Source organism: Pseudophryne corroboree, chromosome 8, assembly GCF_028390025.1.
Source record: "Pseudophryne corroboree isolate aPseCor3 chromosome 8, aPseCor3.hap2, whole genome shotgun sequence".
NCBI classification, from domain to species: domain Eukaryota; kingdom Metazoa; phylum Chordata; class Amphibia; order Anura; family Myobatrachidae; genus Pseudophryne; species Pseudophryne corroboree.
In genome coordinates this window covers 401,454,878-401,474,972 of record NC_086451.1, presented here as the reverse complement: position 1 = coordinate 401,474,972, position 20,095 = coordinate 401,454,878, and the positions used below count along the sequence as shown (strand labels likewise).

General features: G+C 48.0%; 1 protein-coding gene across 2 annotated transcripts in view; it reads right to left on the bottom strand.

Annotated features, from left to right (window-relative positions):
- LOC134949298 (cytochrome P450 2G1-like) overlaps positions 1-20,095 on the bottom strand; it is a 241,137-nt gene that overhangs the window by 155,455 nt on the left and 65,587 nt on the right. For both annotated transcript variants that reach the window (XM_063937794.1, XM_063937795.1), the window contains exon 3: positions 17,653-17,805. In XM_063937794.1, the coding sequence (XP_063793864.1) occupies positions 17,653-17,805 (153 nt within the window). The remainder of the gene's footprint in view (positions 1-17,652; positions 17,806-20,095) is intronic.

Genomic DNA, 20,095 nt, shown 5'->3' with positions numbered 1-20,095 from the left:
AGCTGATTTTTTTTGGTATTTTCACCAGGCATGTCAATGGCCATATTCCTCCCACGGACAACAGGTGTCTCCCCGGGTGCCTGACTTAAACAAACCACCTCACCATCAGAATCCTCCTTGTCAATTTCCTCCCCAGCGCCAGCAACACCCATATCCTCCTCATCCTGGTGTACTTCAACACTGACATCTTCAATCTGACTATCAGGAACTGGACTGCGGGTGCTCCTTCCAGCACTTGCAGGGGGCGTGCAAATGGTGGAAGGCGCATGCTCTTCACGTCCAGTGTTGGGAAGGTCAGGCATCGCAACCGACACAATTGGACTCTCCTTGTGGATTTGGGATTTCGAAGAACGCACAGTTCTTTGCTGTGCTTTTGCCAGCTTGAGTCTTTTCATTTTTCTAGCGAGAGGCTGAGTGCCTCCATCCTCATGTGAAGCTGAACCACTAGCCATGAACATAGGCCAGGGCCTCAGCCGTTCCTTGCCACTCCGTGTGGTAAATGGCATATTGGCAAGTTTACGCTTCTCCTCCGACAATTTTATTTTAGATTTTTGAGTCCTTTTTTTACTGATATTTGGTGTTTTGGATTTTACATGCTCTGTACTATGACATTGGGCATCGGCCTTGGCAGACGACGTTGATGGCATTTCATCGTCTCGGCCATGACTAGTGGCAGCAGCTTCAGCACGAGGTGGAAGTCGATCTTGATCTTTCCCTATTTTTGGAACCTCAACATTTTTGTTCTCCATATTTTAATAGGCACAACTAAAAGGCACCTCAGGTAAACAATGGAGATGGATGGATACTAGTATACTTATGGATGACGAGCGACTGCCGACACAGAGGTAGCTACAGCCGTGGACTACCGTACTGTGTCTGCTGCTAATATAGACTGGATGATAATGAGATAAAATTAAAATATATATATATCACACTAGTACTGCAGCCGGACAGGTATATATTATGTAATGACGGACCTGCTGGACACTGTCTGCAGAATGCGTTTATAAAAACACCACACGACGAGTGTTTAACTTTTTCATGCAGACAATCACAATATACTGGTGGTCAGCAGACAATCACAATACTGGTGGTCAGTGGTCACTGGTCAGTCACACTGGCAGTGGCACTCTGGCAGCAAAAGTGTGCACTGTACTTAAAATATGTACTCCTGCTATAACTGCTCCCCAGTCTCCCCCACAATTAAGCTGTGTGAGCAGTGAGCACTCAGCACAGTCAGATAATGATATACAGTATTACATATGATGCAGCACACTGGGCTGAGCACAGATATGGTATGTGACTGTGTCACACTGTGTATCGTTTTTTTTCAGGCAGAGAACGGATTAATTAAACTGGTGGTGGTCACTGGTCACACTATCAGCAGCAAGTAGTACTCCTCCTAATAATATGCTCCCCAAAATTAGTGTCTCTCTCTAGTACTCTAGTCTAAACGGAGAGGACGCCAGCCACGTCCTCTCCCTATCAATCTCAATGCACGTGTGAAAATGGCGGCGACGCGCGGCTCCTTATATAGAATCCGAGTCTCGCGATAGAATCCGAGCCTCGCGAGAATCCGACAGCGGGATGATGACGTTCGGGCGCGCTCGGGTTAACCGAGCAAGGCGGGAAGATCCGAGTCACTCGGCCCCGTGTAAAAAAACCTGAAGTTCGGGCGGGTTCGGATTCCGAGGAACCGAACCCGCTCATCACTAGTTTACACAGGTATGAGGGATATACACAGGATTACAGGGACCCCTTCCCCATGTGCACAGTTTAAGCACAAGCAGTATGCCTAAATACACATGTAGTATCATATGGAGCCATCCAGTAATAACCTCACATAGTCAATGAATATGTGTGTCACAGTGAGGTGTAAGAAGTGCAGTCTGTGGGTATGTGCATTCTCTGACTCTCACAAGTCACTCAAGCTGAGAGTAATGGTGTGTACACACGGTGAGATCCTTGCTATGCCCGATTTTAACTTTGCAATTTCCCCTGAACTCCCCGGAGCCCAGCACCATCGATTTTGACTAACTTTTCTTGAGGTATGGACTATGTGTGCTTACGATTTTGGCTTAAATGTGATTTTGGCTTATGTGAGATTTAATTGACATGTGAGATGAACTAGATAGTACACCGATCTAGCAAGGATTGACTTGTCTGCACAGTCTATCTTTTCTTGCGATCCCGACCTGGCGGGACCGCGCATCGGGATCGAATCAGGATTGCAAGTGGCATAACACCTTGCGATCTGCACTAACTTTTCTTGCGATTTTGGCTATATAGTCAAAATCGAGAAAAAAAATCTCACCGTGTGTACACACCATAAGGGGCAGTCTGCAATCTACTTGCCAAGTCTAATCACAGTGTATACAAGTGTAAACAACAGTGTTCGTAAAGTAGAAATAGTTGCAGACTGTCCCTTGCTCTCTCCCAGAATTAAATACTGCAGACATGTGTGAATGACCCTAGGCATTCCAAATGCCATAGGCAAATGCTTAGCTTGCCTATAGCTAAGGCCGGCTCTGATTCCAGATCAACCCCATTGACATTATTCTGCCAGTCCCCTACTGATGTCAGTCTCTTTAATGATTATCTTACTGTCCCACCTGTGTCTCAGTTGAGTACGGTTTCATCTTGGTCAGTCTAATCATCATAATAGTTCACTCCTTTCATCCTGCAATCCTATCCTAGCTCATGAGTAGCAATTATACCCAGCCTCTCAGTTTACATATAACTGCCTCAGAATCCATTTTAGCCAAAACACCTAGTCCGGTTCCAAATACAAACACAATTCTGACATGCTATAACACCAGCTTCAAGTTTTCAAGATGTTCTGCATCAGACAAGCCACAATAATATCATCCAGATAGTATTGGGTACCAGGGACCCCTTGTAAAACTTGGTCCATGGCTCGTTACCAAAGGTCAGAGGCAGAAGCAATGCCAAACACCAAATGATTGTACCTGTAAAGTCCTTTAAGTGTGTTAATGGTGAGGGACACCTTCAAATCATCCTCTGTCTTCATGTATAGGTGCTGTACAAATCAGCTAGGTCGATCTTACTAAACCCTTGTCCTCCTGCAAGATTTACAAATATATTTTCAATTCTTGGTGATGGGTAGTTATCTGTCTGCAATACTGGATTTATGGTGACTTTAAATTTCCTGCAAAGCCGTATAGTGCCATTTTTCTTTACTATTGGAATTAGTGGAAATTCCTAAGGGCTCCATTCCACCTTGGATAAGATTTCTTCACCTTCCAGCCTGTCCAACTCCAGCTACACCTTCTGCCAGACAGCATAAGGTATTGAGCAAGCTTTCTGGAACCTGAGAACAACTTTGTTCATTAGCGTTATCTTCTCTTTTATGTGTTGCAAAGTCAAAATGCCTGTTTAGAAAACAATTGTAGCTTGGTTAAGGACTGTCTTAAAGGACAGAAGTGGGACATATGTGATGTTCAGGCTTTTGATGGCCAACCCGTCTAGCTGATTTTTCACAGCCATTCTCTACCCACAATGCTGGGCCACTTTTCTTTATGATGTATAAGTCAGGAGTCTCCTGCTGGCCATTACACTGCAGAGTACATGCAGGGCCGGCCCGAGCTAAATTTTTTTGGTAAGCAAATTTATAATTTAGCGCCCCTTGATGGGATCAACTTTCAAAAAGAGGTGCGGTCTCACAAGGAAGGGGCGTGGCCACACAATAATACCCCCAGGGGTACAGGGAGATTGTCGATGACAGGGAGAAAGTGCGTGACTGAGTGGCAGAGGTGATGGAGATAGTGGGTGACTGAGGAGGCTGGGGTGACAGGGAGCAGTGATCGTGCTGAGACCCAATAAAAGTGGGTCCCAGGGACCCCTCATTTTTAAAATTTGGCAGAAAGTGAATTGGTGCTCCACATCCCAGACTGTAAAGAATAAATAGTGTGCGCCGTAGGCGCGCCACAAAAATGGGGGTGTGGCTTTGTGGGAAAGGGGCGTGGCCACACAATAGTGCCTCTTATACACATTGCACCAAGTAGAACCTCCTATACACACTGCGCCAGGTAGAGCACGTTATACACAATGCGCCAGGTGCAGCACGTTATAGACAATGCGCCAGGTAGAGCAAGTTATACACAATGCGCCAGGTAGAGCACGTTATACACAATGCGCCAGGTAGAGCACGTTATACACACTGCGCCAGGTAGAGCACGTTATACACACTGCGCCAGGTAGAGCACGTTATACACACTGCGCCAGGTAGAGCACGTTATACACACTGCGCCAGGTAGAGCACGTTATACACAATGCGCCAGGTAGAGCACGTTATACAAAATGCGCCAGGTAGAGCACGTTATACACACTGTGCCAGGTAGAGCACGTTATAGACAATGCGCCAGGTAGAGCACGTTATACACAATGCGCCAGGTAGAGCACGTTATAGACAATGTGCCAGGTAGAGCACGTTATAGACAATGCGCCAGGTAGAGCATGTTATACACATTGCGCCAGGTAGAGCACGTTATAGACAATGTGCCAGGTAGAGCACGTTATAGACAATGCGCCAGGTAGAGCACGTTATACACACTGCGCCAGGTAGAGCACGTTATACACAGTGTAGCCTCAGCCCCTCAGTTGTCCACCACAAACTGCAACGCTGGATCCCCCTACAGCACGCCCATCGACCACCCCATACAGACTGCTGCAGTGCGGGCACACATGCCGCTGGGGTCACAGGGAGATGCACTCACCGTTGCGCAGGTCAGTCTCTCGGTGCTTGTGGTGGCGCCCAGGGTCAGCATGCAGGCAGACTTTTCCTCGGGCTCTGGTTCGGCAGCCCACTCAAAGCCCCGTAGGAGGACAGCTCAGGAGGGAGGGGGGCACAGCGCTACAGCAGCTTCTACGCAGGATCAGGCAGCCTCAGACAGACAGAGCCGCGTGTTTGGGTGGCCAGCATAGTATGGCCGCAGAGACGGCCCGCAAGAGGAGAGAGCCGCGGACGGGAGCGGGGAGTAGGGAGCGGACAAACGGACGAGCGGGCAGGCGGACGGGGCAGGAGTCAGACAGCAGCTTAGGAGTGCGGCTTGACGGAGCGGCCGTGGTGAAAGCTACCGGCGCCTTCCTCACTCTGGCGCCTTAGTCGTACGCGTATCCCGCATAACGGGCGGGCCGGCCCTGAGTACATGCAAAACTCCACATGGAATGACTGTATATGTTTAAAGCAGCATCAAAGTTTTGTTTAATTTGACATTTTTAAAATGATGTTTGTACTCCTGCTGTGACATTACAGAGACTGCTGATTCTGTGTCCAGTTCCATTTTTAGAGGTTACCCATTGACCCGTGGAGTGAGTCAAATTGCTTGCTTGTCACACCCCTTTATTGCAAACACTTCCAAGCTGTCTAGATCATTGTCACTGTCTGAGTTCACTTTGTGGCCTTCCAAAGCATATGTACATATGTAGCCATTTTCCTTTTACCCAGGAAAATTGTGTATGTGCACATGCACGGGTAGAACTCAGTGTGCCGAGCTGTGACTATTTGCTGCTGCGATAGCACAATGAATAGTCAATGGGCTACAGGTGTGAATATATGCATGTACCTGTGTCCATGTACACACATTGCAGCATACCAGTCACGGGTGCGACTGTGGCAGCCACAATTAATGTGTACTCTTTTCTGTTCTGACGCCCTTATCCACACATTGCTCTGTCCCATCCCCCTTTCCTTACCTCATTCCTCCTCTTCTAGGTCTGCCCCATATCCCTTCTCCCTTTCGCTGTTCTTATGTTGAAGAGACTGGACAGACCTTTTCCAATTATTATATATGCAGTTGATATGACAGCGGGCAGGATCCCGGCGGTCAGGATACCGACGCCGGAATCCCGACTGCTGACAATGCCGTTAGCAGGAATGCTGGCTAACAGGGCCTATTCCCACTTGAGGGTGTCAATGACACCCTTAGAGTGGGAATAAAACTTGTGGCTAGCACAGCGAGCCACCGAGTCCGCAAGGGGCTCTGTTGCACACACCCCCTCTGCCAGCATTGTGACAGCTGGGATCCCTGGGTCAGTTTATTGACCTCCGGGATCCAGTCCACCGGCATATCAGCCACAACCCGACTCCTGTACAATTCTCTCTCATTTTCATTGCATCTATTTACATGCAATTTTCTGAAAAAGCCCTTGCAAACAGTGGGGCATATGTATAAACCTGAAGAAGGCATAAGGAAGTGATAAACCAGTGATATGTGCAAGGTGATAAAGGCACCAGCCAATCAGATCTTAACTGTTAATTTACATATTGGATCTGATTGGCTGGTGCTATTATCACCTTGCACATATCTCTGGTTTATCACTTCCTTATGCCTTCTCCAGGTTAATACATCTGCCCCAATGTCCAGAGTAGTCAAACTTTAGATTAGCTGAAGGCTGCATAAGCCTGAGGCGATATAAGAGCCCAATTTTTTGTGATTGGTTGTTTTATGACTAAGCAGTTGCTAGGTAGATCATGGTTTCTGGTTGTTTTTTCCTATAGGATCATAGGGCTGTCCGTCAAGTTTTAAGGGGTTGGTTTCAGGATAATATATAATGCATAGTCATGTGCCTCAGACTTTCTCTTGCCATTATTCTATGGCCCAGGAAGGCTGAGTATATTGCCTCTGTCATACATTGTGCTTTTTGTCCCCCTTTGTTTTACTGTAGAGGTTTTAGTTGCTGCTTTCCTTGTTTTGTTTTTAGGACTCCCTTTAGTGCATTCCCCTGTTGCTGTGTCCCTTTTATGCTGCCTTAACATGCCGCGTCCACGCCGATCCGCCCCCCCCCTCCCGCCGCCTCGTGGAAGCCGCGGGCACCCCACGCCCGCGATCCCGGAGTGCGGCCTCCCGGAGGTTGATCCCGGCGGTTACAGTATCGCGGCGGGGTCGGGCCGCTGCGGCCCACGCCCCTGCCAGCGGTGATCGTGTGGCCGGCGCCCGCTCTGGCCGTGCTGCTGCGGAGGACGTCTCGGCCGGGCCGCGGCCGTCCCTAGAGACCTCCATGCGCCAGGCGGCTCCCTCGCTCGGCGCGACTAGCTGAGTAATAGAGGGCACAGGATCTCCCTGCAACCCCACAACATACTGACCCCCCTGCAGTGTGTGCCTCCCGCACCCCCCTGCAGCCCGCCCACGGACGCCAGGCACCACGTGGGCGCCCGCGCCGCTGGCCGGAGCCGCCGGCGGGAGGGGAGATGAGCCATCTCCCCTCCCGCCGGCGGCTCCGGCCAGCGGCGCGGGTGCCCACGTGGTGCCTGGCGTCCACGGGCGGGCTGCGGGGGGTGCGGGAGGCGCACACTGCAGGGGGGTCAGTATGTTGTGGGGTTGCAGGGAGATCCTGTGCCCTCTATTACTCTGGATGGGGCGGCTGTGAATGGGCTCCCCCTGTGGGGGGGTCATTTTCCCCCGCATTTATGGTTGGGGATGGGGTGGTTAGGGCGGGCCCCAGTGCATTAAGGGGGGTGGGGCTTTCACAGATTGCCGCGGCGGGTGCCCCCCGAGCAGTTTTGGTGCTGGGTTCCCTGATGGGGAATCTCGCAGCGGGGGCATTTTTATTTGGCTCCCGGTCACTCGCTGGTTATATTCCCGCGTCGGCATCCCCGGGCGTCGGGCTCCAGGCTCTTCCCCCTGGCCCAGTGGGGGTGGTGCAGCTGGTGGCTACGCAGTCGTCCATTGCGGCTGCGTTCCACCTGCCTGGCCCTCCTCTGTTGTTTACCGCGCCTCACGGGTTTGCCAGGGGACAGTTTTTTCCCGGTGGCCTTCACTGGCCAGTTGCGCAAGCGTTGCCTGCGTCCTCCGGAGCGCCTTTCACAGGCCTCCCGGTTTCGTCCTCGCCGCACTTTTACCCGTATTTTGCAAGTTCGGCCACTGGCGTCTGACCCACATGGTCGGCCGGTGGTCCCCGGGTTGCGTTCCCCCCCTGCCTTTGCGGGCTCGTATGCCGGGTCCTCCCCGGCTGGGGCGAACCCGTTGGCCCAGTTTTGGCAGCCACCACCCGCTCCTACTCCATTCCAACCTGTCTCGTCGGTATTTCCCGGGTCGGCCGGGCACCTTCCACCTCCCGTGTGGCTTCCTGCCTACACCGTTGGTTGCGCGACGGGGGTTGGGTCTGCCTTCCCCCACGCCGTTTCGTCCCCCTCCGTGGGGGGTCCTCTCCCGCCGCTGCTCGCTGGCCCCCCTCCGCCGAGCGAATGTGCTTTGCCCCCCCTCCCGCCTGTTCCCCCCATTTCTGTTGATGCGCTGGTTTCTCCTGCGCATGTTGTCCCTTCTGTTTCCTACTCTCAAGTGCTGGCAAGTTCCGGGTCTTTGTCACGGAGGGGCCGGAGGTCGGAGAGAGCTGCGGCCGCGGCACCAACGGGAGATGTTCCTCCGCCACCGTAGTCGGGTGAAACGAATGACGCTGTTCCGGGTCCTTCAGGCGATGGTGAGCACGCTATTACTTCCCATTGTTCTTCTAGCACTTTTTCCACCTCTTCTAGCAGTGTGTCTTCAGGTTCTCCGCTGCGCCCACGTAAACTAGCTAGACTTATTGCGCGCGGCCTGCAGAGTATCCCAATTTGGTTAAATATCTCTTTCTGGTGCATGACATGTACTTAAAATCCAAGGGTTCCGCTTGGCGGGATTACGACAAGAAATTCCCGTCGTAATCAGGATGATAACCCCATTCTGCCAGCGGGTTTTAAGGATGTCGAGGTTTGGTTGGAGGTCACGCAACAGGTCAAGCCCTCTCTGGACGCCGCGGTCAAGAAGCCCGCGGCGGCCGGGGTTTCGGGTTCCCGCTCCTCGGGGAAAGGCAAGTGTTTTGCCTACAATGAGGGAAAATGCACCCGGGGAGTAAATTGTCGTTTTCGCCACTCGTGTAAGTTGTGCAGGGCCGGTCACCCGGCCAAAGAATGCACCTCGGCGGCGAGCGGTAGGCCCTCCGCTCCAGCCGAGGCCGGGGGAGTTGGTAAGCAAGGCTCCCTCCCCTATTCGGGTTCCAGAATTGCGTCGCTAGCTTAGTTTATACCCCGACAAGTCGGCAGCTTTGTTCCTTTTGGAGGGTTTTAGGCATGGTTTTCGCCTGCCCATTTTGGATTCAGTGCACGTGGTGGCGCACCAGAATTTGAAGTCAGCTCGCGAATTCCCGCTTGAGGTCCGGCGGAAAGTGGACGCGGAGATCGGCTTGGGGCGCATGTGTGGGCCCTACGCCTTTCCCCATCTGCCCTCCTTGTGCATCACCCCCGTGGGGGTGGTGCCCAAGAAGGCCCTGGGTAAGTTCCGCCTGATACAGCACTTGTCGCATCCTCCTGGCGTTTCGGTTAATAACTCCATTCCCGAGGCCGTGTGCAGGGTGCGTTATCAGTCTTTTGATGACGCTCTGCACTTGGTGCGGGATTGTGGTCCGGGGGGCCTGTTGGCGAAATTAGATGTTGAATCGGCTCTTCGGCTCCTTCCGCTGCACCCGGATTCCCTGCGGTTCCTGGGTTTCAAATTGGGGGATCGAGTTTTACGTGGATCGGTGTCTCCCCATGGGCTGTTCAGTGTCCTGCGCCTATTTTGAGAGATTTAGCACTTTTTTGCACTGGTGCGTCCAGGCCACCTCCGGGCAACCCGGGGTGGCCCACTACCTGGACGATTTTCTCTTTATGGGCCCAGGGGGAAGTTTGGTCTGTGGCGATATTCTGTCGGTTGCCAGGTCCTTGTTCGAAAGTTTGGGGGTTCCCGTCACGCAGGACAAGTGTGAGGGCCCCTGCAGTTGTCTTAGCTATTTGGGAATTGAAATAGACATGGTGGCGGGTTGCTGTCGCCTCCCCGAGGATAAATTGCGTAAGCTGTTGGGTTTAATTCATGATTGTTTGGGCAAGCGCAGGGTTCGGCTTAAGCAGCTACAGTCTTTGCTGGGTTCCTTCAACTTTGCATGCCGGATTATCCCCATGGGTAGGGTTTTCTGTCGCAAACTTGAACGGGCCACGGCGGGGACGGTCCGGCAGCATCACACCATGTACTTCTCCCGCGAGATCAAGGATGATTTGCGGATTTGGGTTTCTTTCCTGGTGTCTTTCAACAGGGAGGTTTTGTGGCCTCCCCCCTGTTGTTCCAACAGTTGGCTCCAGTTGTTCACTGATGCCTCGGGCAGTCTGGGCTTTGGGGCATTTTTTGCTGGGTCGTGGTGCGCTGCAGCTTGGCCGTCCTCTTGGGTGGCACGGGGTTTCACCAAGAACCTCCTTTTGCTGGAGTTGTTCCAGATCATAGTTGCCCTAGAGTTGTGGGCCTGCCAGTTCTCGAATCGGGACATCTCGTTCCGCTGCGACAACTTGGGAGTGGTGCACGCTATCAATAATCAGCGTTCTTCCTCTCCACAGGCTTTGCGGCATTTGTGGCATCTGGTGCTAGTTTGCTTGCGGCGCAATATTAATTTCAGGGCCGGTCACGTTCTCGGAATCGACAACGGAATTGCGGATGCGTTGTCTCGGTTCCAGTTTGATAAATTCCGGGCGTTGGGTCCGGAAGCTGCGGCGGAGGGTTTACCGTGCCCGCCTTCAGTCTGGCAGATTGTCGAGTCGGGTTAGCTGCTCTGGCCAGGTGTGCGTTGGCTCCTTCCACGCTCAGGGCGTATGATGCGGCCTGGCGTGATTGGTCGGCCATTTAAAGTAGGTACGGTGTGGCTGACGTTTTGATGGCCTTTGTTTGGGAACATTATCAAGGGGGTAGGTTAAAAGCGGCCATGTCATCTGCCCTTGCGGGCATTTCCTTTCACTCTCGGCTCCACGGGATGACGGACCCCACCGGGTCTTTTGTCCTTTCCAGAGTGCTTAAAGGATAGGCTAGGATGCGTCCGGCGTCCGTGGACTCCCGTAGACCCGTGTCTTTGCAGCTTCTAACGGAGTTGTTGCGAGTGCTGCCTCGAATTGCGACCTCGGTGTTCGAGGTGGCCCTATTTAGTTGTGCTTTTGCCCTAGCTTTCTTTGGGGCTTTCCGAGTAAGCGAGTTAGTGGCGTGTAGTAAGTCATCTCGTGAGTCCGGTATGCTTTACGGGAATGTGCGCCTGCAGGATGGCCTGTTGCTCTGTAGGATTGTGCGGTCCAAGACAGATAAATCAGTTTGGGGTCGCTGGGTGTCCTTGGAGGCCCGGGAGATGCGAGTGTTGCCCACTGCAGCTGGCGCAGGAGTATCTCCGGTTGAAGCCTTCGGGTGGCGACCAGTAGCTAGTGCACGCGCATGCTGGCCCGCTGACTAAGTTCCAATTTGCTGCAGTGTTTAAGAAATGTTTGGAGGCACTAGGCTTGCGCGGGGCAGACTTCGGTACCCATTCATTTCGGATTGGGGTGGCTACCCATGCCGCAGCTACGGGCTCCTCCCCGGCGGCTATTCGGGAGCTGGGCCGTTGGAAGTCTGCCTCCTATAAGTCTTATGTTCGTTTTGATAAGATTTAGGTGCGCCTGTTGCGCTAACCCAAAAACTTGTTTACTCGTCGGTTTTTGAACGCTTACCGTTCAGGAATCGAGGGTGTGAAGTGAATTTTTAAATTTTCCTCCGAGGGGGCCTAATTTCAATTGGCTGTTCTCTTAAGGTCCACGGGAGGTTTTTTGAGTTTTCTCCTTCACTTGGGTTATTTCTGTTTATTGCATTTATCTAAGTTTTGTGTTAAAATTTCTGATGTTAGGGTGTTTTTCTTTTTCAGCTGTCGTTGATTTTGGGGAGCAAGTGTGGTTGGTTGGCCATTCTTATATTTTTTGGGCGGCAAGGCATCCTATGGCACTTAGGGTGGCTGACGTTTTTGGGTCTAGAGAGTTGCATTGGTTAGGTGTCAGGGGCATGCTTTGGGGTGATTTGTTGCGTCTCCTTTTTCACCGTGAGCGCCGCTGGGGTCGCCCCAGCTGTATTGTCCTGCATTTAGGTGGCAATGATTTGGGCCAAGTTAAAGGCATCGATTTAATTTTGTCCATTAAGGCGGATTTGGTGGAGATTCGTTGTCACTGGCCAGGAGTCCGTATTGTGTGGTCTGAGATAGTTCCGCGTTTTCATTGGTGAGGTGCGGTGCGTTTCTCGGCTCTGGAGAAGGCTCGCAAGAAGGTGAATTCAGTGGTGTCTCTCTTTGTTAGGGCCATAGGTGGCGTAGCTGTCAGGCATCCTTTACTTGTGCTGCGTAATAGGCAGTTCTACGAGGAGGATGGGGTTCATCTTTCTCCGGACGGAGTTCAGGTTTTCCTGGAGGATGTTTTTGGTCCTTTCCGTTAGGGCTCTTTAGTTTGTTCTTGTTTGCTTGTTCGGATGGCGGTGGCGGTTTTGTTAAACCTTTGTGGCGGGAAGTTGCTACCAACCAGCGGTCAAACAGGCATAAGTGGTCATTGTGGGGCACCCTCTTTAGAAGGACGGCAGGTGTGTCCTTCTCTTGCGGTTGGACATTTAGACGTTCCCCTGTGGGAACCGAACGTTTGCCAGAGAAAAGAGTGGTGAGGCCAGCACAATGCGGGTTATGCAGGAAGGAGGCGGGGTTTGGGTACTCCCCTCCTTGGTTTGTTGGATTTCACTTAAGTGACTGGAGCTGGTGTCTGGTAGCGACTTTTCCTTTGCCATCCTCCAATCTAAATTTAACTTTATAAACTAAATTAATTCCAAGTTCAATTATAATTATAGTATAAAGAGTTGGTTAGCGATCAATAAACATCGTCTGACCTTTAACTCCAGCTACCGTGTCCGTGTCTTTATTTCAGTGTGTGTCGTTTTATTTTAGTGATTAGCTAGCTTAAGAAAGGTTTATGTTAATCACAATAAAGTTATGGGCGCCTTAGATTAGCTGAAGGCTGCATAAGCCTGAGGCGATATAAGAGCCCAATTTTTTGTGATTGGTTGTTTTATGACTAAGCAGTTGCTAGGTAGATCATGGTTTCCTATAGGATCATAGGGCTGTCCGTCAAGTTTTAAGGGGTTTGTCTCCGCATAATATATAATGCATAGTCATGTGCCTCAGACTTCCTCTTGCCATTATTGTATGCCCTCCCACCCTCCCTGTTTATTTTTCATTTGTTCTTGTCCTCTACAGTTGGCTATTGACAGCCAGATTGGCGGGAAGTCGCTACCAACCAGCGGTCAAACAGGCATAAGTGGTCATTGTGGGGCACCCTCTTTAGAAGGACGGCAGGTGTGCCTTCTCTTGCGGTTGGACATTTAGATGTTCCCCTGCGGGAACCGAACGTTTGCCAGAGAAAAGAGTGGTGAGTCCAGCACAATGCGAGTTATGCAGGAAGGAGGCGGGGTTTGGGTACTCCCCTCCTTGGTTTGTTGGATTTCATCTAAGTGACTGGAGCTGGTGTCTGGTAGCGACTTTTCCTTTGCCATCCTCCAATCTAAATTCAACTTTATAATCTAAATTAATTCCAAGTTCAATTACAATTATAGTTTAAAGAGTTAGTAACATAGTAACATAGTATCTGAGGTTGAAAAAAGACAATTGTCCATCGAGTTCAACCTATTTGTGGTCTCCTATGCATGATGATTTGACTAAAATTTCTGACTGATGCTGCTGTCAGCCGTTGCATTTAATCCCTATTTATAGTATCTATAATGCATGACTATGCACCATACCCCTGGTTATCCTTATCCATTAGGAATTTATCTAACCCATTCTTAAAGGTGTTGACAGATTCCGCCATTACAACTCCCTCGGGCAGGGAATTCCAAACACGTATTGTCCTTACCGTGAAAAAACCTTTACGCCGTATTGTGCGGAATCTCCTCTCCTCTAACCTGAGTTAGTGTCCACAAGTCCTCTGTGTTGATCTAACCAAAAACAGGTCCCGCGCAAGCTCTGTGTATTGTCCCCTTATATATTTGTAGATGTTGATCATATCCCCTCTTAGTCTTCGCTTTTCCAATGTAAACATGCCTAGTCTTTCAAGCCTTTCCTTGTATTCCATCGTCTCCATGCCCTTAATTAGTTTGGTCGCCTTCCTCTGTACCTTTTCAAGCTCCAGGATATCCTTTTTGTAGTACGGTGCCCAGAATTGTACACAGTATTCAAGGTGTGGCCTCACTAGTGATTTATATAACGGGAGTATAATACTCTCGTCCCTAGCATCAATACCCCGTTTTATGCATGCTAATATCTTATTAGCCTTCTTTGCTGCAGTCCTACTTTGGGTACTACTGCTTAGCTTGCTATCTATGAGGACACCTAAGTTCTTTTCCAGTACAGAATCCCCTAATTTTACCCCATTTAGTAGGTAGGTGTAATTTTTGTTCTTGTTACCACAGTGCATTACCTTACACTTGTCTGTGTTGAAGCGCATTCTCCATTTGGCTGCCCATGCTTCTATTTAACTAAGTCGTTCTGAATAGACTCGGCATCCTCCTCTGTATTTATAGCCTTACACAATGTGGTATCATCTGCAAAAATTTACACCATGCTCTCTAGACCTTCTGTTAGGTCGTTAATGAAAATATTGAACAATAGCGGTCCTAATACTGAGCCTTGCGGCACACCACTTAGCACTTCAGTCCAAGTTGAAAAAGATCCATTAACCACAACGCGCTGCTCCCTATTATCTAACCAGTTTTTGACCCAAGTGCATATTGTGCTTCCTAGCCCTGATTCTTGTAGCTTGTAGATAAGTCTCATGTGTGGTACAGTATCGAACGCTTTGGCAAAGTCTAAAAAGATTACATCCACGTCTTTACCCTGATCTAGGTTTGCGCTTACTGTTTCATAAAAGCCAAGTAAGTTGGTTTGACAGGATCTGTCCTTCATAAACCCATGTTGATTCCTTTTAATGACCTTATTGACTTCAAGGAACTTCTGAATACTATCTCTTAGAATACCTTCCAATACTTTCCCCACTATAGATGTAAGACTAACTGGTCTATAATTACCTGGTTCAGCTTTACTTCCCTTTTTGAATATAGGCACTACTTCCGCTATACGCCAGTCTTTGGGAACCATACCTGATATAACTGAATCCTTAAAGATCAAAGATAGCGGTTTTGCCAGTTCAGAGTGAAGCTCCATTAGAACCCTTGGGTGAATACCATTGGGCCCTGGTGAATTATTAATCTTTAAAATGTTTTAATCGGTCACAAACTACTTCCTCGCTTAAATAAGTACCTATCAGTGGGATATTCTCATTATTGAGATTGTGTGTCAGTCCCTGAAATGGGTCCTCTCTAGTGAATACTGTTGAAAAAAACTCATTTAGTGTGTCCGCTATGTCATTATCATTTTTGCTTAAGACTCCCAACTTGTCTTTTAAAGGGCCTATACTCTCCTTCTTTAATCTCTTGCTATTAATGTATTTAAAGAATTTTTTGGGATTCGCTTTGCTTTCCTTTGCTACTAGTTTTTCAGTTTCTACTTCAGCCACTCTAATTTCCTTTTTGCAAATTTTGTTACATTCCTTATAGTGCTAAAATGACTCTGCTTCCCCGTCAGATTTGTATTTTTTAAATGCTCGCCTTTTCTTGCCCATAAGTTCCTTAATCTTTTTGTTAAGCCACATCGGTTTATGATTTTTATTCCTTTTTTTGCTACTCATAGGAATAAATTTGAGTGTATTTTTAGCTAGCAGGAATTTTAGTACCTCCCATTTCTCCGTAGTATTTTTTCCTAAAAACAAACCTTCCCATTTTAATATCCCTGAAAAATACCCTCATCTTTTCAAAATTTGCTTTGCTAAAGTTTAGAGTCCTAGTTGAGCCAGTATAGGGCTGTTTATGGAAACTGATATTGAATGTAACCATATTGTGGTCGCTGTTTCCTATGGGTTCCCCTACTATAATACCTGATACCAAATCCCCATTGTTTGTTAATACCAGGTCTAAGTTTGCATTGTACCTAGTTGGTTCCTCAATTAGTTGGACTAAGTAGTTATCATTAAGTGTGTTTAAAGACATATTGCCCCTAGCAGTATCACATGAATCGTTTTTCCAGTTTATCTCTGGATAGTTAAAATCTCCCATCACTACTATGTCTCCTACTCCTGCTGCTCTTTCAATTTGCTTTAGTAACAATTCCTCATCAGATGCGTTGATACCAGGCGGCCTATAGCATACACCCAATACTAACTTTTTTATTCCTTTTTCCCCGCATGCAATTTCTACCCATAATGTCTCGACAGTGTCTACAGTCCCCTCCTGAATATCTTCCCGTATATCAGGTTTTAAAAACGGCTTTACGTAAAGACACACCCCTCCACCCTTTTTATTTAGTCTGTCTCTCCTAAACAGTGTATAGCCCTCTAGATTGACTGTCCAATCATGAGATTCATCCCACCAAGTTTCAGTAATGCCTATAATATCATACTGTTTGCTTGCTGCAAGTATTTCTAGTTCACCCTTTTTACCAGTAATGCTTCTGGCGTTTACATACATACAACTAAGATAAGTATTTCCCCTTGATTTAGGGACATCTTTCACCTAATGTAGCAATGATGACCTGTAATCGTCATTGGTTAGTGCTTCGGTAAAATCCCTTTTAGTACCCATGTTAGTAACCTTACCGCCTGCTCTTACCCTCCCCCCAACTTCTCCCCCATTTCGTTTACTATCGCCATCCCCACTATTCTCACTGCATGACCTGTAGTTTCTAGCTAAACCCTCCCCCCAGGCTCCTAGTTTAAAATCTCCTCCAACCTTCTAACCATCCTTCCCCCCAGCACCGCTGCCCCCTCCTCAGTCAGGTGCAATCCGTCACGACAAAAGAGATGACGCCTGACTGAGAAGTCCGCCCAGTGTTCCAGGAACACAAACCCCTCTTTCCTGCACCAATCCCTAAACCACACATTTACCTCCCTAATCTCCCTCTGCCTCCCTGGACTAGTGCGTGGCACAGGTAATAATTCAGAGAATATTACCTTAGATGTCCTTGCCTTCAGTTTCTTTCCTAAGTCCCTATAGTCTTTCTTAAGGACATCCTACCTTCCGCTAACTTTGTCATTGGTGCCAACGTGCACCAAGGCCGCCGGGTCTTTCCCAGCCCCTCCCAACAATCTATCTACCCGGTCCGCGATGTGCCGTACCCGAGCACCCGGGAGACAACAGACTGTACGGCGATCATGGTCCCGGTAGCAGATTGCCCTATCTGCCTTCCTGATGATAGAATCCCCTACCACCACCATCTGACTAGGTACCTCTCTATCTTTTATCCCAACCGCACTAGAGGGACCGCTCCTCTGGATGCCTGAGGGAGCAGTCTCCTCCGGCACCGTCATTTCTTCACTATCATCCTCCGATTCCTCGTCCAATCGGGCAAATTTGTTCGGGTTTGATAGTTCGGAGATGTCGAGCCTCCCCCTCTTTTTCTTCCTTCTAACTGTGACCCAACTGGCTACCTGATCATCATCCTCTTCTACCAGTGACCCCTCCCGCAACTCCTCCACCGTTCTGTCTAAACTACGCTCGAGATTGTGAATCTCCCTCAGTTGCGTAAAGGTTTGCTCTAGATCAGTTGGTTAGCGATCAATAAATATCGTCTGACCTTTAACTCCAGCTACTGTGTCCGTGTCTTTATTTCAGTGTGTGTCGTTTTAGTTTAGTGATAAGCTAGCTTAAGAAAGGTTTATGTAATCACAATAAAGTTATGGGCGCCTTATATATGAAATGATTACTACATACTGGCTACAAAATGTCACTAAATATTTAATTGTATGAATGTGGTACTAACCTTTAGTTTCCTTTAGCTCTGCAACTAGGCGGGATATCTCTTCTTGAATATGGTCTTCAGTGCTCCTTTTCCCAAAGCCAAGATCCCGCAAAACAGGCATAGAAAACCGACGGAGTGTCCTCCACCTCTTTATGTTTTTTGTAAAAATCAAGCCTGCGAATAGCAAACTACAGTAAGTCCTATTATGTACGCTCTATTGTCTAAGATAGAAGATTTTTAAATGGCAATGCTAAAACTGACCTTGCTAGAAAGTTCCAACAAACTGTCTATTCAAACCTTCACAGTGGATTCCATAACTTTTAACTATGAGCATGATGGAATTGCACTGCGCATGTGTTAAGATGGGCTTGTGACATTGGTCGCAGAAGGGATTTATCTGTAAAGTAAGTGACAGACATGGACCCTATGTTGGCGGTAACAGGGTAGTAGTGACTAAAATGGAGGAGCGCCGTGACTGGGCATGACACAGGTTGCAAATGTGATCTGGTATGCACAATGGCTATAACATCTTATTTCTGATGACCTTGCTGCATATCCATAGGGTTTCTTAGTAGGCTGTTTCAGGGGCGTAACTAGTACTTTGTGGGCCCCATAGCAAAATGTTTAAGGGTCCCCCAACTCAGGTCTGTGCGAGTGGGCATGGCTAGTGCCACAAGTGGTGTGGTTAGTGTTGCCTATCATTTCAACACCGGCGCAAGCAACCCACTGCACCATGCAGAAATTATTTTACACAGCGTCCTTTATTCAAACTTCGGCTACCAGGCACTTACTGGAGGGGGTGGGGAACACTAGGACCGTATGGGTCACTCACTGTGCTTCCGCTCTGCCACAGAGGGGTCTTTCTTTCTTTCTTTCTTTCTTTCTTTCTTTCTTTCTTTCTTTCTTTCTTTCTTTCTTCCTTCACATCTTTCTTCTTTGTCCCTACTAATTCTTGCTCTTTTTTACACACATACTATATCCTTTTATTTCTACCACACACACCTCTATCTATTGCTATTTCATTCTCAAAAAGATGAATTAGGCAAAGAAGAATAAAAAAAACACAATATTTTAGATGCTGTAATCATTATTTTTATTTATTTTGGATCAAGTTCTTCTGTTCCTCAAATATATCTTTGACATGCAAGAGGTTAGTTATTTTAATTTAATTTAGATTTAGTTAATTTAATATTCATTTGAATTAATTACAATGTGGTGATAAGAAGAATTATGAAAATAGGACAATAAGTTATAACATATGATCATGAGCTACAGACACAGCACCCTGAAATGGATGGAGTACGCCTCAGTGTATACTGGGAAGATACAGCACAAAATATATAAAACAAAAATTGTCTTTTATATTGGGTGGACTTACAGAACACCCCTAGATGGACGGAGCATCTGCAGTCCCTGGATGTATACTGGGATGACATAGTACAAAATATTAATTAAAATTAATATATATATATATATATATATATTATTTTTTATATCACACTCTGCGGTTACAGTGTCACAGAAATATGTCACAAATATATATATTATTACAAACTGCGGTTTACCTACACCAACTCGCACAGTAAGTGTATGAGTAGGAAATAATAAACTGCGGCCTGGCCGACAGTGTCACAGTACCTATGAAAATAAAATAAAAATTGTATAGTACACTGGTGTATAGCACAAACAAATATATATATATTTTTAATTATAATGTTAGGCTTTTTGTTTTTATCTTTTATTAATTTAATTTTACACTGGGGAGGAGCCCCTGGATTAACGGACAGATACAGCAGACAAAGAAAGCACCCCTTTTTCAGATACAGCAGGCAGAGAGCACCCTTTTAGCAGATACAGCAGAGAGAGCACCCCTTCAGATACAGCAGACAGAGGGAGCACCCCATTCAGATACAACAGACAGAGCACCCCTTTCAGATACAGCATACAGAGAGGGCACCCCTTTTTCAGATACAGCAGACAGAGAGAGCATCCCTTTTTCAGATACAGCAGACAGAGAGAGCATCCCTTTTTCAGATACAGCAGACAGAGAGAGCATCCCTTTCAGATACAGCAGACAGAGCACCCCTGTCAGATACAGCAGACAGAGAGTGCACCCCTTTCAGATACAGCAGACAGGGAGAGCACCCCTTTCAGATACATCAGACAAAGAGAGCACCCCTTTTTAAGATACAGCAGACAGAGAGAGCATCCTTTTTCAGATACAAAAGAGAGAGAGATCTCCTTTTTCAGATACAGCAGACAAAGCACCCCTTTTTTCAGATACAACATACAGAGAGAGCACCCTTTTTTCAGATACAGCATACAGAGCACCCCTTCTTTCAGATACAGCAGACAGAAAAAGCACTTCTTTTTCAGATACAGCAAAGAGAGCACCCCTTTCAGATACAGCAGATAGAGAGAGCACCCCTTTTTCAGGTATAGCAGACAGAGAGAGCACCCCTTT